We start from the raw sequence: 19999 nt of genomic DNA on the forward strand, positions 1-19999 counted from the left end.
TGTGATGGACAAATCTCTCATTATGCGCAATATATTGTTAGGTTCTGAGGTTGGGTTCACAGGCAGGGAAACGGGGAGCGTGTCCGCTGTCTCAGAGGCCTCTTCACTGCACAGATAAAACTGTAGCTAAAACTGCAAAAACACTTTCAGCAACTAAGGGATTTTTATTGTGCAACCATTTAGTTGCCGCTGCATGACGACTTACAGTGTTAAGTGCGTTTAAGGTAGTGTCGTCTCGAGAGGCGGCTAGACAGCCATCTTCTGTCGATCCTCCGTCACACATCCCTGCAAAGGCAGCCATGCTCCTGCAGACAAACAAATAACACATAGTTTTAACATTAAAATAGCAAAAAATAATATAAAAAAAATTAGGTTGAGTAAAAAAAAATTATAATTCTTTAACATGACATTACAGGTAATGTTGGTACATAATAATCTTTCTGCCTTCGATGACATTATTTGATATAGATGCTGAAGTTTAGGAAGAGTGGAGGTTAAATCATGAAGATGAGAAAGAAGTGTCATAAATGCCTGTTAACCGCAATCCTCATGACTGAAATACTGTTAGTGAATGCTTCCCTAGTGTTGTGAAGACTTGATGAACCGAATAAAAAAATTTAAGTATTAAGAGACATCTTTACAGCTTTGTCTTGATGGTGGCAAACTGGATATACTGCAGTTCAACACCAGAAACATGTGAAGCTACATCACCCCCATGATGACGTACTAATGAACTCCAACATCAATAAGTGGCATTACAATGTCAATTATGAACTATAACAAATCACAGATGTTGTACTTTCACGGATATTTAGGTCAGGCAGACATGTTTTAACATAAAATTATGCAAATGCTCTCAGATGTCAGCTTTGCAATGGCAGGATGACGTGGAATGACACTTTTAATCCATCTTAAAACCCCGCAGCGGATGTCTTTAGTGAGCTAGACCTAGAAGCTTAGATGCTCCAGACTTGTGCATTAGAATGGATTTCTGTTTCGGGGCGCTCACCTTGCAGCTCTGAGGTACATAAGAAGGTCACAGTCGTTGACCCCTGGCATCCAGACCAGCTCCTCATTCTCGGTCACGGCCTGGCCACCAGGGGAGGGGAAAGGCTGCAGCTCTGGGAGCTTGGCCTAATTAGGTCCACAGAGAAGGAGAGAGACAGATGGTATCACACTACAAATAGCACACACAGGCTTGGAAAAGAAAAAAAAAAAAAGAAAAGAAATATCAGCTTACAACCCCTTGTCATCAACTTTTCACTTTGAGCCTGAGTGGTGGCAGTGGGGACGAGTTAGAGTCACAACGATTCAACATCACAACAGAGAAAGTCATTACCGAAACACAACAACTCTGAACTTCTGCTGTTAAAACAAAGATGTGAGTTTGCATAAATCCTCCAAATGAGGTAGTGGTGTTAAAAACTTGCTATTTCAAACGGGATATTTAACAATTTTTTTTTTTACATGAAAACACTGGCTTCATCGAAGCACCAAATGCTTTTTGAAACTATGGAAACAAGGTGAAATTAATTTTTAGTTCCTGTCTACAGCGTTTTAATCAGGAACTAATTAATGAACGAGGAGTTTGGAAATCAATCTGCAGAATAATCCTTTTTACAATGCTTCTGTAATTGAACTTACATTGACTTGCATATATGTGGGTATATAAGTAAAACTAAATTACAACTACACAGCAACAGTTCCTAGCAATACTGATCAACATGCTCTAATATTCTTATTGGTAAACATTTGGCAACAAATGGTTTGAGTAAAAGAAACATCCATTCTCATGTCAATCATGGAATCAATAAAAAATTATTTAACATTGTCATACTGTTTATACTTGAAAGACCAGAAACTACTCTTTTTGTTACTAAAATTGTATTTTGATCATTGCAGTTATAATGATGTTACCAATGGTGCTCATTTATTATGATGATTTTGATCAACTTCAGCAAAAGTTTAGAATAGTGGTAATTTCCCCAATGATAGTTAGACAGAATATTATAACCTTTTGCTGTTCTGAGTTTTATAGAACAACAAAAGCATATCATACTGCTATTAACTGGCAGGTCCGTTTACTCCTGGATGGAGAAACAGACATGCCCGTCTTAAAATAACATTAGCTTAACAACAGAAATGGGAGATGCTGTTTGAGCTTTGGCACCAATACTTAAGTGGGGGAAAGGTGTGCCAATCTGTTTTCAGGCAGCTGACTTGAAGTGAGCAGCAACAGGTGGGGGTTACACCGAAATGCTCCATAGGGCCAGAAAATCTCCAGCAACAAATTAAAAGGACTTTAAATCATAGCAACAATACAACGGAGAGTTTGCTATACCTTGATACTCATAACTAGCCCAAGCAAGAATTAAATGTTTTACTGTGTGATGTTTACAAATGCTGAAAGAGCTGAAGTAAAGAAGGTCTCACAGCACTATGAGATAGTTGTGCATTTAATTAATAAAACTAAATTAGAAAAATACTATGGTCAGGAAAAAAATGAATTTTTTCCACCCATTACCTAAAAATTATACAATAATTATTATGGGAGCCTTACATTTATAAAATTAGGGTCTCATGGATAAATTCAGACTCCACTTTCCAGAGTACTCAGGCCTTTACTTTCATTTCATAATCTAAAAAAATAAAGTTGCCTTGGAAGAAAGGGAGGAGGGATTAAATGATAAGGAAAGAAATAAGGAAGGAAACAGGAAAGGAAGGGACATCAAAGAGAAGGAGAGAAGACATGTAGGACACGAGGAGGAAAGGACATAGGACACATGCAAAGAAAAAAGGAAGGACTCAAAGAAGGAAAGAAATAAAGAAAAATGAAAGGAAGAGCAAGAGCTAACAAGAAAGAACAGAAAGAATTAAAGCAGGACACAAAAAAGGAAGGAGAGAAAGAGAAAAAGTAGTAAGAGCACATGAAAAAAGGAAGAGAAGACAGAATAAAGACTACGAGGGACATGAGGAAGAAAAGAAGGACAGAAGAAAGGATGCAAGAAAGAACTTAAAACAGAGAGGAGGGGAGAAAGGACAGAAAAAAGGAAAGACAAAAGGAAGGACAAACTGTAGGCAGAAAAATAGAGAATAAAGTAAAATTTATCAATATTTTTGAGATCAAACTCCAAACCTTTCCAGGCTGAGAAGAACAGTTATTCAGAGAGGACAGAGCTGTTTTGCTCTTAACTAGTAAATGTTGCCAGTTTGTTACACATCCTCCGAAAAGGTAAAAAAACCAAACAATCACACATGCGTCACATTCAGTTTGGATCTGAATTTTCCACATGAATGATAAGAGTGGCCTCCTCTCAGCGTGATAACTGTGCAGTGAGCGGCAGCATCTCATTTCCATGCTGATGTGTGTTGTGCAATGACTTACCTGGTGACTCGGTCCCACTCGGATTTCCCCCTGTGTGCTGTTCAGTCGCCTGGGAAGAGACAAGCGGAGGAGATCGCAGCTAAATATTTATCCACTGACATTTATGTCATGTAAAATGTTTAGCTAATTAACTAAGGCTGGCACAACCCAACAAAAAGACAAAAAGGAGGTAGAAACTATAAATACCTAAAGCTAAAGGGGAGGATAAAAAGTGGTAATATGAATTAATGACAAGGAGGAAACTTGCAACAAAGAAGATAAAGAAAAGTGTGCCAAAAGTGCAACAAGTACACCGTGTTTTATTCTGAGGAGCAAACACAGATTTCAGGAGAATATTCTCGACTCTGCTGCTCAGAGAAAATGTGCAGGCCTCGTATTATGGATGCAGCAATAAAAAAAAAAAGCAGAAGGAGGAGGGGAGGATGTGGAGTAGCTGGCTGTGGATGTGCAGAGCGAGGAGCCTCTGGAAGCGGCTGCCGGTGCAAACGCTGGTAGCCATAGAAACTGCTGTTTAATAATAGTGTTCGGATTCTCCAGCTGCAGTGGATTAAAGAAAATGACAAGATGTTCCTTTTGAAAAGCCTTTCCCCCCCTGTTGCCAAGGCAACGGCTCTGATTTTCATACAAGCGAATGCGAGGCGGCCCAGAATCTGTCAGCGTGATTTGCACCCGGAGAAGCTTGCACTCCATCACCCGGACCTGGAGGAAACTCAAGAGGCCGAAACCCTCTGGTTCTCTTTACGATCCCCGCATCCACACAAAACCCTGTGGTACTCAGGCTCGCTTTCCCCCTTTCCGACACGTCTCCTCCTACACAGTTTCTGTGTCAGGACCGGGTGATTAAAGGTGTAATGTGAGCTATGGCTGACAGGAGTGCTGGCACAGACGTGGATACAAGCGCAGCACAAAAAATAAAAGCACAAATACGTTCAGCTGCAGTGAGAGACCCTCGCCTTAACAGTCCGCCGCTCCAGAGAATGTTGAAATGATCCGTTTAATTTTACAACATTAGCAGCAGTTATGAAAAAACAAATGTAATGCAATGAAATAAGCATTTAAAAAAAAGAAGGATGAACATTGCAGATAAAACTACCTTAAGTGCACCAATTATTCGATATGAGATCGTTAACCGTGGTCGCCTCTAATCGCTGATCAATTGGTCTCAAACAAATAATTTTATTTTCCTATTTATTAAATCGATTAAGTCAAAATAACTCTTTTACCTCCTCCTTTTTTTCCTCAATAAAACACACCAACCTACAGGAAGTATTTTAATTTTTAGTGAAACTTCGATAAAGGATAAGCGCATATGCTTTGATGCACAAATTGGGCTAATCTGTTCACGTTTTGTAAGATTCAAAGCTGTTAACTGTACTGACCTTAGAAAAAGAACAGAAACGTCTAAATTGGTCAGCATCAGAATCTGCTAAACCCCACTAAAAGAAAACCAAAAATATGTATCAGGATGAAAAGCCTGATTGGTGCATCTCTCTATTTTCAAACATTCAGAGCTAATGACGCAGAAAACCATCAGAGAAGCACTAAGCAGGGTTTTTTTCTGGTTGACAGATGTTTTTTGGTTTTCTGTGAATTAATGACCCTCCAAATTACAGTCAGAATATTTTTTTAACTCTCACTAATCTGAAAGAAAAATAGTGTTATTGAGTTTTTTACACTTGTTTCTTGTATGCAGTCATCAGGCTTTTCTTGGACTATCCCACTTATTGTGTTTCTCTGACATCTGACCTGATCATTTTGACTTCTGTCATTTTTTAGGGACTATAACACATAAAATAGAAAACTGCAACTTCTTTTGTATAGGTGGTATAATTTGAATCCATCAGAAAATAAAGAAATTACAAAACTACTCCTACTTATGCAACACAGCAAATGCTCCAGACCTTTATCTGGCTTTTAAAAAAAACAGCATGGAGGTGGTTGATTAACTTATAAATTAAAATAGTGGCAGTTATTTATTTTTATGGTTTGAATAAATAGGAAGAAAATCAGTTTCCTAACAGTATTTAACCAGCTAGGGCCAAAAAAGGATAAAATTGGCAGATTCCCATCTGAATGTTTTAAAACACGGTATGCGAGGAAAAATGTGAAACCCGTTTGCTTGGACTTAAATTTAAGAGAACAATATATACAAGCATTAAATTATATCTGTTTGGGGTTTGCAGAGTAAAAACATAAACCAAGCATACTCTAGACTAACACGGCCTGCATTTCTTGACAACCAAAGTTGTGCAAATGCGTTTCTGACGATGTGCAGTTGGTCAGGTCAACAGTACGTTTGGCAGGAAGTTGTAAGGATGACAAATGAGGACGTATGCTCCAGGACAAAAACAGTATGTCTGAGGAAAACCGTGCTTTAATGCTGCAGACTGCAGCAGTAAGATCTGAGGAGTTTCCTTAAAGATAGAGATGCACCTAATTATTTATTTGATCAGCAGGTCAGATACAAAACAAATCCTCTCCTAATCCTTTTGATGCACTGAAAGCAACAATTTTTCAGCCAATCATATAAAGGTAAGGGACGTAAGCTATGAAGTTTAATGGAGATAATGTTTAAACTTAATTTTATGCTGCGTTCAAAACAAATACCTCTATCCAGAATGAAGCAGATTTTTCTCTTTTATGCATTACAATGCTCAGGGCAAAAAATAAAAAATAAAAAAAGAACATCAGAAAGAAAATCAGCAAAAGTAGAAACGTGATCGGTGCAGCTCTAAACTAAAATAAGCAGTTTGATCAATGTAATACAACTAGTACTTTGTAAGTTAATATGCCATATCAAAAAAAAATAATAATTTTTTTTAATATTAATATTATTTTTTATATATGGAGGGAAAGTTGTAATTAATTTTCTGCACCAACTAATGGTGTTTATGTACGTTTCACCCCAATAATCCCCTAAAAGCCTGTTGCCGAATGCAATAAACAATGTTAAACCTGTCCCTTTATTCCTCACAAGTTCAGCTTAAAGTCAGCATTAGCACACAATCTTGTCAAGTAATTATAGGCTTATTTATAAAACCCAAACAACGTGACAGTCAGGGCAACTTAGCGTGCGTGTAATCAAGGAAAACCCCTCCCACTCCATCAATTTCAGCCAATCAGAGCGCCAGACTTGTGGCACACTGACATAATTGCAGCAGTCCAGCTAAGACAGACCAACTTCAACGTATTAGTATTGGTAAGCAGAGTCGGCAGAGTTTTGACTGCTCCTCAGCGGAGCTTTAAAACGCCATGTCAGCCGGGTAGTAAACAGGAGCTGCAAAATGGAGCCTGTCTCATTCCGTTGCAATCACCCAGCTGGGAGCACATTTATCGGCTTGTTTGTCGAGGCAAGCCCCGCTGCAAAACACACCGCGCATTCATCGGGACGATATTGGACATGGATTTAAGATGCAGCGGTGCATTTTCTCCGCTGCTGGCAGCGCAGACGGAATGCAAAGCTGCGGTGACACTCTTTTCTTCTCCCCGACACAAACACTGCCGCTCCGACGCAATGACAGCGATGCGGGCAGCTCGCACACATCCCGGCTCAAATCAGACAGCCCCGAGAAAATATGACGAGCCGACCCTGACGCTGCAGCTCTTACCCCGGCGGAGCGGAGAGGAGAAGAGGAGCGCAGACCTACCTCCGGGGGCTGAACAGGTCGTCCATTTCTGACATGGAGCCCCGAGGCTGGGTGGTGACACGGTGTGGTGTGTGTGCGCCGCTCGCCGGATTGAACTCCCCCCGCCCCTTCTCACACCTATTCCTAGGCGCTCAAAATGGAGAAGCACGCATTCGCCTGCCTGCCACGGAGAGGTGCTCACTGAGCTTGTGCTGTGACCTCAGCCTGCACGCACAGCGTCAAGAGCTCCACTCGCTCCTCCGTGGGCTCTACTGAGCATGTGCCGCGACCTCACACACACACACACAAAGCACGTAAACACACACACACGGAGCCACATGTGGGATGTGGGATTCATCTCTGCGCCCGTGATCATGCTGCAGACACCGCGCTCTGAATACCCAACGAGGAGAGGAGAGGGAGGGAGGAAGGATGATGATGATGAGGGGGGTCTTTACAGTCACAGGCAACCCGGTGGCAATAACAAGGACTGCTTTCAGTGCAACATGAAAGATGCTCCCCCCACCAGCAGCAGCAGACAGCTGCCAGTGGTTCTCCCATCCCATTGTGCACAAATACACATCATCATCATCATCATCTAAAGTGAATTCCTTTACAGCCACACGACTTCTTCACTGCTGCCTGGGTAGATATTGTATGGACACACAACTATAGAGCCTCTAACCAGAGCATCTTAACACTGACTGTTCCAAAATACAGCTAAATTGTAATATATATATATGTGTGCTAGCAACATTTTTATGAGTTGCATGAGTCAATAAAATAATGTTTACATGAAGAACATTTCCAGGATTAAAGAGTTAATGTCCAAACAGGATTTTGAGAAACTTGTGAGCTGAATTGATCACAACATAGTCTTCACAAGTTTGCCAAACGGACAACTACATCCAGAACGCCCACGTTCTCACTAAAACTAGCTAAATGGTTAAAGTCCCTATACACTAATTTACCTGTAGCTCAAAGAATAGACTTTAAAATACTTTTGCTACTTCATAAATCACCAAATGGACTAACATTTGCTCCAAAACACATTATAAAACTGTTTTTGTATTATTCCAGACCATTCAGGCATTCTGGTTCTAAGTCTGCTCTCAATCTCCAGAACCAAACATGGAGAAGCAGCGTCTGCAATAATGTGGAACAAACTTCCAAAACACTGGAAAACAGCCGAAACCATCTTTAAATCTAGGATCAAAACCCACTTGTTAAGAGTTTCCTTCAAATAATAAAGATGATGAACATCACTAATTGTAATCTGTCTTTCCACTTTACTTTGCCACTGCAATGTAATGTTTTTGTTTGATGTTTTTAAATCAAGTAAAGAACTTTGAACAGTCCTGTTGCTGAAATGGACTTTACCAATACACCAGCCTTGCCTTCAAATTGTACAAATTATAAACAATTATACCATGCACAATCGGGTGATAAAAAATGCTGGATACCCCATTAAATTATTGTTTTCTTAAAAAGTGCTCACATATCAACGTCCAATGTATTTTATCTCTGAGAAAGAAAATAATTTAAATAGAAAATGATTTAAATTAAAAGGCAAAAGTTTAGGACAATTACACTTTCTACTTAACATAACGGCACAGACTATTTTGTCAGTTTTTGTTATAAAATTGGCCAATACAATCAACCCATACAGCACCATTCCTGGGCCTCCTCTGGTTGTAGGTCCATAGTACCGTGGTACAGTATAGTTAGGACAGCGTTACAGGTGTCACGCAACATAATCCATTGATTGGAGGACAGAAAAATGAGACCAATTAATGCAGTGGTGCCCAAAGTTGGTCCTCCAGGGCCAACATCCTGCACGTTTTAGTTCTCTCCCTGGTGGTAGTAACAACCTTTTCAGCATGTCAGTGTTCTTCTTAGGCCTTCTAGCGAGCCATCATTGGATCCAGGTGCGTTAAACCAGGGAGAGAACTAAAACATGCAGGATGCCGGCCCTCGAGGACCGACTTTGGGCACCACTGAATTAATGCATTAGGTGTTTGGGTTAACTATTCCTGCCCAGAGAAAATCCAAGTGGAGACGCTCTCCTGAATAAGATGGGGTACTATCTTAAAGTATGCTAAATCTTATCTCTGCAGCGACCTGCTCCATACCACTTGGTGGAAATACAGTATACTTGTTAGTTCTTCAGGTCAAATACTTCAGATGGAACGCTTCTCATCTCTGACATCAATCTCAGAAAAGTTTGCTTCACTCCTTAACTTTAGCTGTGTGACATATGAGCAGTTTCTTCCATATTCAGCCCTTTTCAAGCCACCCACAGCATCTCAAACAGATTGAGATTTAGGGCTTTGATTCACCTCAGGACTTTCCGTGTCATAATTCTCAGCCAGTTTCTCGGTGGATTTACTAGTACCTTTTGGGTCATTGTCATGTTGAAGAGTCCAGTTCCAGTTTAACTTCCAATTTATTTACAGATGGTCTCAGATTTTCCTCATGCACCATCTGATACACATCAGCTGCAAATTTAAAAAAGAGAGCAGCATACGTAGCAAAAGCCTGGATTTTACCACCCATGTCTGAAAAGGTTGGGCTGCTATTCAAACCACTCAGTAAATTTGATCTGCAGCTAGACACCACATGTTTGGCAACAAGACTGCATAGGCCTTGTTGCCAAACAATATAAGAATATTGTGCCATGGAAAAGTATCTGTTCCACTACTAATTACTTTTTATGATTCACTAAAATGTTTCATATCGAACAAATTCTTAATATCAGACAAAGATAATTACTGCGGATGATTTTTTTGCGCACTCTTAAATCATTTCAATTCAGTCACACAGGAGGGTTTTTGAGCCCTGAATGCCGTGCTACAGTACCTCAATTGTGTTTAAGTCCAGGCTTTGACTAGACCACTCCAAACCTTTTTGTTTTTTAAGGCTTTCAGAGATGGATTTGCTGGTGTGGTTTGGATTATCGTCCTGCTGCATAAACCAACTGCGCCTGAGTTTAAGGTCACAAACTGAGGGGTCAATCATTCTCTTTCAGATTTGTTTTTTGTTATAAAGCAGAATTCAGGGTTAAGTCAATTACAGTGGGACATTCAGGGCCCAAAGCAGCCCTAGGTCATCTCTCTGAAGATACATTAAAAAAAAATTCTATTTTACACCAAAGGTTTCTTTTTTTTCCTCATCACACCACAGATTATTTTCCAAAAAGTCTTGGGAATCATCCACATGTTTTTTTCCCCCTTTTTTTTCTTTTTGGCAAATGCGAGATGGACCTTTTATCCATTGTTGTTGTTTTTTTTCCCCATGAATCTGTCCTGTGGAAGCAGATTTTTACCAGGTTGCTTTATGACATCCTGGATGAATTGCTGAAGAGCTTTCAGAGTAATTTTGGGAGACTGAACTTGAATTCAACATCAAATGAGCTCCTTTTTCCAGTCCCAGCAAGCAGCATGTTGGAAGTAGTTAAACTAATTTCTATACTTAAAAAATACAGCCCCACTTTAACGAAAAAGAGAAGATAAACAAGAGGAAACGCTTAAGAAAATAAAATCCAAAAAAATCAGTGTTTTCACTGCACGAAACCTGATGTAGAGAACGAATATGCAAAAAACAAAGATCCCAACAGTAAAGAAGACAATCCATCAGCATTTTATCTATTTGCACATTTTTTCTTTCTTTTTTCTTTTTTGTTGTATTTTCTTGCAGTAATGTAACACAATGTGCTTTGAAAACCGAAGAAAAAGATTGGTGATTAAAACCTGGTGCATAATTTAACTAATCTAATCAATGCCAAAACAATTTAGAAGCCACGGGGGTTTCCCCAGATCATTTCCCATAATTACACTGCATGAGGATCAGTCTTTGTTTACTGATAAGATTATCAACGTAATGAGCAGAGGGTATCGTTGGAGTATGTAACCACAGACGAATAAAGCGGAAGGATGTAAAATAAAAATGACCTTTAATGACCTGAATGTGTTGGCGGATTAGTAGCAGACAAACAATTTGTCCAACAGTACGCAATCTGGTTTTTTAATAAATACTGGAAACATCAGCAACTCTGCTTTCATTTTAGCTGAAGTCCATCAACTATTAGCATATAGGAAGTTATTTACACAAATGTAAAACTAAAGACGTAGTTTAGCAAAAACCTCAATGTTTAAAATTTTTTTTTTAACTTAATTTCTGAAATTCGATTTTTATGTTAATTAAACTAAATCTTATTGTTCTTGATTTACTTTCCCTTATTATCTTATAGAGACTTTCAAGTTTCATTTTTTTACCATTTTAGCTTCAAAATAGTATAAAATACCTCAGTTGGCCAAGTAGAACCATTGAATGATTTTGTATGAGAAAATTATTTGTGACAATGTAAAAATAAACTCATTATTTTACATTTCTTTATTGTTTTGACATTTATTTTAAGAAGAAACATAAAACAGTTAAGAAGGAAAACTTTCAGCTGATGTTGTCCTGATTTATTTGTTGTTTTTTTTAAGACAGAGTAAAATCTACCCAGTGCCTTACAAAGGTCCTTATACCTCTTAAACTTTTTCCCACATTTTGTCACATCATTACCACAAAGTTCAGCCTGGAATTATACCAACACAAAGCAATGCATACATCTAAAGTGGAAAGAAAAGCACAAGTGGTATTTAAGATGTTTTACAAATAAAAAAAAATGTTTAAAAAAGCACTCTCTGCACATCTGGAGTCTTAAAGTCTTGTTCATTCCTCTTTGCAAAAATAACCCAAACTCAGTCAGCAAAGACACAGAGCGACTTTTCCAGTTCAGCCACACATTTTCAAATGGATTTAGGTCTGAGCTTTGAGTGGCTCATTCTAACAAGAACATGCTTTGATCCACAGCGTTCTGTTCCAGTTATGGATCTATTTTTATTGTAGCCGCCGGAGGGTGAAAGTCTGCCTCAGTCTAAAGTCTTTTGTGGCCTCTAAGAGGTTTTTCTTCCAGGACCGTTGTGTAATTTAGCTACATCAATCTTCACTAAAACTCAGCAGCTTCTCTGTCCCTTCTGAAGAAAAAGCATCCCGCACAGCATAATGCAGCCACCACCATACGTCATTGCGAAAACAGTGTGTTCAGAAAAAGGTGCAGTGTATGTTTACAGTCGCATGTTTTTACAGGTTGGCCAACCAGGACGCTTTTTTCCCCACGAATGCCGTGTCTCCTACACTGCAAACAGGACTTAATAGTATTTTCTTCCACTAACGGGTTTCTTCTTTGATCAGATTTGTCAAAATCCTCCACAGTTACAATTTCATAACCTTACATGCTACTTTTTGTCCATCTGTTAAGCAAAATCTTATTAAAGAGCTTGAAAGTTAGCTTGGAGTTATAACATGACAGCATTTGAAATGGTTCAAGGGGCTTTTCAAGGTACTGGATGAGGAATCGATTCCAGCTTATCAGTCGGGGTAAACAGACAGCACCAGCAGCAGCTCACCTGGTCTCTGGGTTGTATCCCAGGATGTAGAAAAAGGAGTCGATCCGGGCTTTGAACTCCCGGGCAGCAAAAATGTCAGAGAAATGGGAAATGTTGCATTTCCCCCTGCAGGACAGAAGACAGACTCTTAAGACACAAACAATGACATGACAACAACAAGCCTGAGCAGAGGAATCTGGAATTAAAAGCTTTTTGGGTGTTTATTTATTTGAGGGGAAAATAAAAAAAATCCAGGCAGCAGGTTTCTATTGTCAGTTAGTGACTGCTGACTTGTGATGAGGCATCAGGCTGTGCGCTGAAGACGTAAACATCAGCTCAACATTCCTGCTTTAACTCAATGCCTGCTGCTGAGGTGTTGGAGACAGACGCCACAGAGATCTAGAGAGGTTTTCAACCTGCCTGCGCCCCCCGCCCCCACCTTCCACAACGAGCAGGAGGAGCAGGAGGGGGTGAGGCTCTGACCACATCTTGATACCATTTCCCATTTCCAGCACCCTGGTGTCTGACTCTATCAAAATAACAGACATCACACGCATGCGGGGCTCTGCTGCCAAGCACAGAAACAGCATCTTCCTCTCCCTGAAAAGATTAAAGGGCGCTAAGGCGAGCCGACTTCGGAGAGCTGCGGCATTACAGCATCCCGCTGGAATTCCCTCCCGTTTATCTAAAGCCTGGAGAATAAGTCAAATCAAAGGGAGCTCTGTGTAGGAGAGGTTGCAGCTAATTTTCCCTGAAATCAGTGGTTTCTGGAAGACATGGCTTTACTGCTCACACATGGTTCTGGTTGAAGAGGAAAAGGGGGGGAGCGGGTACAGGAAAGGAGGGGTAAAGAGACAGAGGCGGAGACAAAGAGTGTTTGTTTTTTTCTTTTTGACTGTGCCTGCATGCGGTGCTGCTAATGTTAAGGAGAGATGGCCAATGCTGCGCCGCAGAGCAGCAGACAGGTCTCTCTGTGAGTTTGATGCTGAGGCACATTAAAAGGAGGAGTTTTTGTGTCTATCTTTACACATCTTGTGAATTTAATAACCCCTTAAGTGGTAATTACATGGATTTTACCTGCTCAGTGTTGCAAACCAGCAGCAGGATCATTTTACTTCTTGCAAGTAAAATGATCAGTCCTTGCAGTCCTATTTATTACAGGACTGTGAACTGGAGAGGCCAAGGTAGTTTAGCTCTATTCATAAAGTGTTTTTTATTTTTTGATGCAAGTAGTTTTTCTCCCAAGATTATAATACATGTGTGTGAAAATCTACCAAATGTATAAGAATCACAGTATATTAACAAAAAGAAGGAAAGCAAGTCAACCTAATGGACACCAGAGGGCGCTATTAAAAAGTGCCTCAAATGTTTCTGTAAAACTGGCACAAGACAAAACAAGGGAGCTAAATTATCCAACATTTAAGATCATATATTTAGAGTATCCCACATCTGTTATTTAAAAGTCAGGCAGACGGCTGAGATTAAACACATCTCATACAGTTTAAACAAATCCAGAGAGCAGTGATTACAAAGCACTGCACTGTTTTGTACCTGAGAGCAGCAGCATGATATGTGTCCACGTAGTCGGAGATGAAGAGCTCTCGACTCCTGACCACCGGGTCTGTGATGACCAGCTCGCGACCAGAATCTGCAGGAAGGGAGACAAGAATAAGCTCCACGGCATGTTTAACTTCAATAAACCCATCGTTTTACCACAAAAGAGCAACAAACACCGACTACTTCCATCCCTTTCGTCTCATTCATCAGGTCATTAGCACAGGTTTCATGTAGGTAGCTCCAAAATTCACTGCCTCGATAGAGTCGACCTTCACGCTTGCTGAAGTGACCTTGGTGCAAGTTGACACAGATCTGGTCGAGAGCCTTGGCTTGGTGGGGCCACCCCGCTCCGGCCTTGTGACCACAACTCTGAAAATCCAGCGTTCCTGGCTGCAGGAACAGACTGATAACAACAGCCATGCTGAGCTGAACTGAAGCAAAAGCAGAGACGCAACTTTCAGGCTTTTTAATGGTCGATGTTGATTTCAGGATTTCTTTAAGGTCGGATTCTTAGTCAAGCTCTATTTTCTAAGGACTAACTACTGATTATATGGTCATATTACAGGTTCTTTGATAGTAACATTTTTTCATTCTGTTTTTATTACTGGTTGTTTTCTAGTTTATTGCAATTTTAAGTAAATGCACATTTTTACTGCTTTACCGGGTATGACTGCTTTGCCAAGTTTTAAAATGAGTTATTTTGTAATTTATTTTATCCTAAAGAAACCTTTAACAACAAAAAATATATTACATTGTCATACTTGCAATGTATTATCATTTTGGGACAGTGACAATAAAATGGGGATGGTTTACAGTAACATAATAATGTTTAACTTAGTTGTGATCTTTAAACACTGTTTAGCAATGTAAATGTGTTATTAAGGTTTATGCACATAACCATGTTTCCTTTCAGTCCTCAGATTTGATACCGAGCAGCAAACTGTCCTTGACACGGCCCGTGTTCCTGTGGATGTGTATGTGTGAGAGCATGATGAGTCCTCTGGTGCTGACGGTGTCGAGAGTGCGTGTGCTCAAGGGCCACATGACACCGCGGGTTATTAACACTTGACAGTGCCGCTGTCTGGCCTGAGGGAGTGTTACCCGGGGAACAGCACGGATCCACGGCATCGGCTTGGCTGCCTGGGATAGTGTCATCTGGTTTCTGTTTGAGATGCAATTCACAGCCAGCTCTCATATCACCCAACAGACCGGGGGGAGCACAGACAAGCATGTGTGTGTGAGGCTGGCGATGCACGGAGATAAGGGTATCTATTTTTGTGCATGGTGTGGATGTGTCAAAGAGCCTGCGCCCCGCTCTCACCGTTCTCATTGTTGCGATCCTGCACCAGGTGCTGGTACACGGAGTCGGGCACCTCCGACTGGCGGTAGTACCATTTCACATTCATCAGCAGATGGTCCCGTTTACTCTGAAACACAGAGAGAGCGAGAGAGGGAGTGAGCAGGAGACACGGAAAGCTTCCACAGCAAGATAAACAGACATCATTTTGTTTGATTACAACGTCACAGGCTGGCCTTTTTGGCAAGCGGTGACTCTGTGCAGATGCATTGTTCATGACTAACAGAGAGACGCCAAGAAGCCTGCAGAGACACAGAGTCAATTAAAAAGGGATTGCGGGGCATTTAGAGATTTAATTAGGTAAACAGTGGTGGAGAGAGGAAAAGGGCGGATCACTAATTTTTTTTTCTTTCACCTTATGATAAAAAAATATTTTTTTAACAATCTTTTGAGCTTATTCTTATAGCGTATGCTTTCTATAGTCTCCACTTCATTTTCTTATTGCTGCCACCAACTGGGCATTTTATTAAGTGCAAGTCAGAAAGTTACTGTAATATATTATTTGGCCAGCAAGTGGCAGCACTAAGGCAGTAAAGAGCCTTTTCAAGCCAAAGGGAATACAAAAAACAGACATGGTAAAGGAAAGAGAAGGGAGGGGGGAAGAGTTTGCACAGAAATCATAAAACCCGAGGCCCATGCTGAGGTGAAGGATGAAAAGGGCAAAACACTGTTTTCATTTCATGAAATGAAACATTTATTGTGCCTTCATATTAAGCCTAAAAGAGCGTCACAGTTGCTTAAGAGAGCACCAGGAGAGGCTGCTCTCGACTGGGTGCAGGAATGCGACACAGTCCTATTGGCCCGAACCATCTTTATTACAGATTCGACTGCGGCGCGTCGAGCAAACACACCGAGACACCTGCACTACCTGCAGACAGAGGAGGGAAATATGCAGCGGGGTAAAAGGTTACGGTAATCAAAGCCAGACGCTTAACATCCGCCCTCTCCACGTCCAAGTATGTGAGTGTGAGGTCAGAGCAAAGATATTTAAAGCCTACATTGTTATGCTCTGTCACCGAGGGAGGAGATGGAGCGCACATGCAGCCAAGCAAATCATCACCTCCCTGAAACCTCGAGCCCACCTCTGCTTTATCCATCCTCTCCTTTACTTCTCACTACAACCTCCAACACATCTTCATTTTATTTCCTCCTGTTTTTCTCCCACTCTCTGCAGTTCTTGAGCGGGGAGGGGAGCGAATAAGTGAGCCTGGACGTGTTAAACAGCAGCTGGCATGCAGTCAGTCAGCTGCATTTACTGCTCTGGATGATTACAGGAGAATGCACGCCACATTGTGCAGCCACACACAGACTCTTCTTGTGATTCAACAGAGACCCAAACTGATGGAGTGAGACAAGAAGCTCCCCCACCTCCCCACTCCACACCCCCCGAAGCACACAGGCACACTGTGTGTGAAGAAATCTGTGCAGTGACGTCATCTCCCAGCAGTCAGCCAGCCTCGTCTTATCCACACGGTTTTCGCCTTCTAGGACTAACAGCAGAACGAGTCGTTATCTGGAGCTTATGCATATTTAATGACTTAAAGAGACTGTAAATGCTACCTGAGCAACGTTCTCTGCTACGGAAATCAAAGCGCAAAGGCAGACTTCTTCTGTTTATGCTTTTTTTTTTGTCATCAAAGAACACACATTAAAAAAAAAGTCAGACTAAAGACAACCTGGGGTGAAAAAACAAAAACAGCTTCCCAGTGATTTATAAAGAATTGCGCTCTTCTCAGACTATCCAAACCAATCTGATTGAACAGAAAAAGTAATAGCCCATTAAATGTAATAACTAACGACAACAACTTCCATTAAGGGTTTGGACTAAACAGCAAGATGTCTTTTTTTGTTTTTGAGAAGATGTGGCGCGCTCTCCTTTGCAGAGTTGTTTGAGTTGAGCCATATAAGAGGACTTTGAGAACGAGTGGATGATTTAATGTCTAGACTTTGAGACTAGGCAAGTAGTCCCAGTCTTTGTTGTTCTAGCCCTGTACCTCTAATTTAGATGCCATTTTAATCTGGATACTTTTTTCTTGTCTAACCATGAACGCTGACCTTTATTGAGGTCAGTCAAGCCTTTCGCGCCCTCCTGGATGAGTCGTCTATGTGATCTTGGAGTCATTTTGGTAGCAAGGTTCACCACCGTTTCCTGTTTTTTCTGTTGTGGAAAATGGCTCTCCTTGCTCATCAGTCTTGAAGTATTAGAAATAGCTTTGCAACCCTTTATAGTTTTTCTGAGCAAAAGAGGATATTTCTTTGGATTTGGACATGATATGTTGCTTTTTGAGGGTTTTTTTAACCCTACTTGGTTCTCTAAAAGGTTCTATTTAAGGGATTTCTTCATTATGTATGTCAGTCAGTAATCAGGTCTGGATGTAGGCAGTGAAGTTATGATTAATTACACTCAATCCATCATTTTACAAGGGAGGTAATTATATTTTCACATAGGGTCAGGTTGGCTAGGGGTTTTCCCCTTAAAAAAAAACGAGATTATCTTTGATGTTGAATGTTTGACATCTGAGTGTGACAAAAAAAGCAAAAAAAACATGAGAACACCCTTTTTCGTGCCACTGTACAACAAGTAGAAACATGCAAGCACATTCACAGGGTTAATCTAAACTTACAAAAAGCAGATACCAAATGTTACTTCCACTATAATCAGCGTCTTTGTCACTGCAGAGTAGCTGCCACTCAGCAGAGCAGATTGCTGCTATGAAGCAGCGTTAAGCCCTCTCAGGCAAAAAAAAAAGAGGGAGGGGGTGGAAGCAGAAAGAAAGACAGATAGTGCGCAACATATGGAGCACGTAGTGGGAGTCGAGCACAGTGTTCAATTATCGCAATTCTATAAACACACTGGTTGGAAAAAATGAGTAGATAATGCAAGGAGAAAATGAAGTGAGATGACAGACAGCTCGGGGCCCGGTGAACAGAACTACTAGTTGCATTGTCTGGGTTTTTGCTAAGCCTGCCACGGAAAATGACAGAGCGAGAACATACGAGAACCACAATGCTGAATTGATTAGAGACATTCCACGCTGCCCCGTAGAGAGTTGAGGATGGCTGAGCCTCGCACAATGTCAGACATCTTTGTCTGTCCTGCCAGAGGCTAAACACAGCGCTGCCCTCCCTCCACACAGGCCATAAACCCTGGGAATGCTTCTGCACAAGGGCCAGAAACCTTCCTAGCTCACTATCGAGAGGAAGAAATAAAACAAAAAGAGAGAATGTGGAAACAACTAGAGGTGATAAAAAAAGGGGCAAAGTAAGGAAAGACAAAGTAGCTGGATTAGGATAGGAGTAGTATGACCATCTCATTTCCTTCAGATGTTAAATGAAAGCCGTCCTCCTACTGCTTTACTGAAACCCCCCAGGGTACAAAGCTACCCCTTTATTCACTGAGGTGATATAAATCTGACAGTCATGCTTTGGGGGATGAATACAATGGCAACCCCTCCCTCCAGTGGCTCAGACTGGCCTGTGGCGTTCTTCGGCTTACTCATCAGACAGGGATTACAGCACAGGAGAGCCATTCCTCAGAGAGTAAACATGACGAGGTTTAAATATATACTCAGTCTGTCAAAATTTCTTCTATAGACAAACAAACAAACAATGCATTCACCTCGGTGTTCCCAGTAGCCAAGACAAACCCGAGACGTGTGTGAGCCAGTTAATTCTGCCTCTGACTGGCTAAAGGTGGCTGGCCCCTTAGGTCCATAATGGCTGTGCAGTGTTCTTTGTGTGGCCGCATGTGTGTGCAGTCAACTCTGGAGCCGGGGCCCCTGAATGCAGCCACAATACTACAAAGATAGGGAGTAAAAGGGGGTGTACAAGGGTCAGCCTTTATAAGTGCTGTCTCTAAATGTGAAAAGAACCAGCTAGGTCATTTGATGGGGGGGAGGGGGGTACAGATGTATACACTTAAAAAGACAGACTGAGAGAAGGATGGATTCGGGTTTAAAGAACAAGTGAATGATGGTGATTTTTTTTTCATAGCAAAACACATTCCAGTTAGTGTTTTTATTTTTATAGCGCCAACGAAGCAGCTGGAGCTACAGATTTATGGGCAAAATTATTAGCACAGATCAAAACTGTTGGTGAAAATAAATCGCTTATTCTAGTGGAAATTTCATTTAATCACATCCATTGAATTTCTGCACCTTTCTTCATTAAAATAAAGCTGTATTTGGGCTTTTAAAAGCTAAATTAAGACTGAATATGGCTGTGCAGATGAATGAATTGAGTGTATAGACTATGGACCAATGGTTAGATAAATGATTTTATGGATGGATGCAAATCCTGTACAACAGATAATACAGTTTGGAAGTACAAGTATTATGCCATGTCTCTTAGAAAATGCAGATCCTTCCCTCAGCTCTGAGATCCTGAAATAGCTTCCAACATTTGCAAATCCTGGAAGCTCCATGACAGCTTAAAGCTCAAACAAGAATTACAACGCAGCAACTTTGCTTTAATAGGTTCAGTCTACCTGCTGTCTGCTGAAAAACTGAGCTCAAAAGTGGCAGCTTGAATGAACAGCCTACGTAGAAAATACTGATTCCTTTAAAAGTGGTTTCTATATCTGTGAGCTTCCTCTGACTTTATTTCTAAATACCAAATGATGCTGAAGATGGCTAACTCG

General features: G+C 40.9%; 1 protein-coding gene across 4 annotated transcripts in view; it reads right to left on the minus strand.

Moving 5' to 3' along the window:
* rere (arginine-glutamic acid dipeptide repeats) overlaps positions 1-19999 on the minus strand; it is a 177258-nt gene that overhangs the window by 37646 nt on the left and 119613 nt on the right. For 3 of the 4 annotated variants that reach the window (XM_023331958.1, XM_023332018.1, XM_023331911.1), the window contains exons 4-9: positions 15325-15430; positions 13998-14094; positions 12468-12572; positions 3386-3434; positions 1010-1134; positions 206-305 (exon numbers count right to left, since the gene is read on the minus strand). In XM_023331958.1, the coding sequence (XP_023187726.1) occupies positions 206-305; positions 1010-1134; positions 3386-3434; positions 12468-12572; positions 13998-14094; positions 15325-15430 (582 nt within the window). Of the gene's footprint in view, positions 1-205; positions 306-1009; positions 1135-3385; positions 3435-7032; positions 7251-12467; positions 12573-13997; positions 14095-15324; positions 15431-19999 lie in introns of those variants that run through there. The other variant, XM_023332085.1, reaches the window with a different exon arrangement.

The sequence above is a fragment of the Xiphophorus maculatus genome, chromosome 1, assembly GCF_002775205.1.
Source record: "Xiphophorus maculatus strain JP 163 A chromosome 1, X_maculatus-5.0-male, whole genome shotgun sequence".
Classification (NCBI taxonomy): domain Eukaryota; kingdom Metazoa; phylum Chordata; class Actinopteri; order Cyprinodontiformes; family Poeciliidae; genus Xiphophorus; species Xiphophorus maculatus.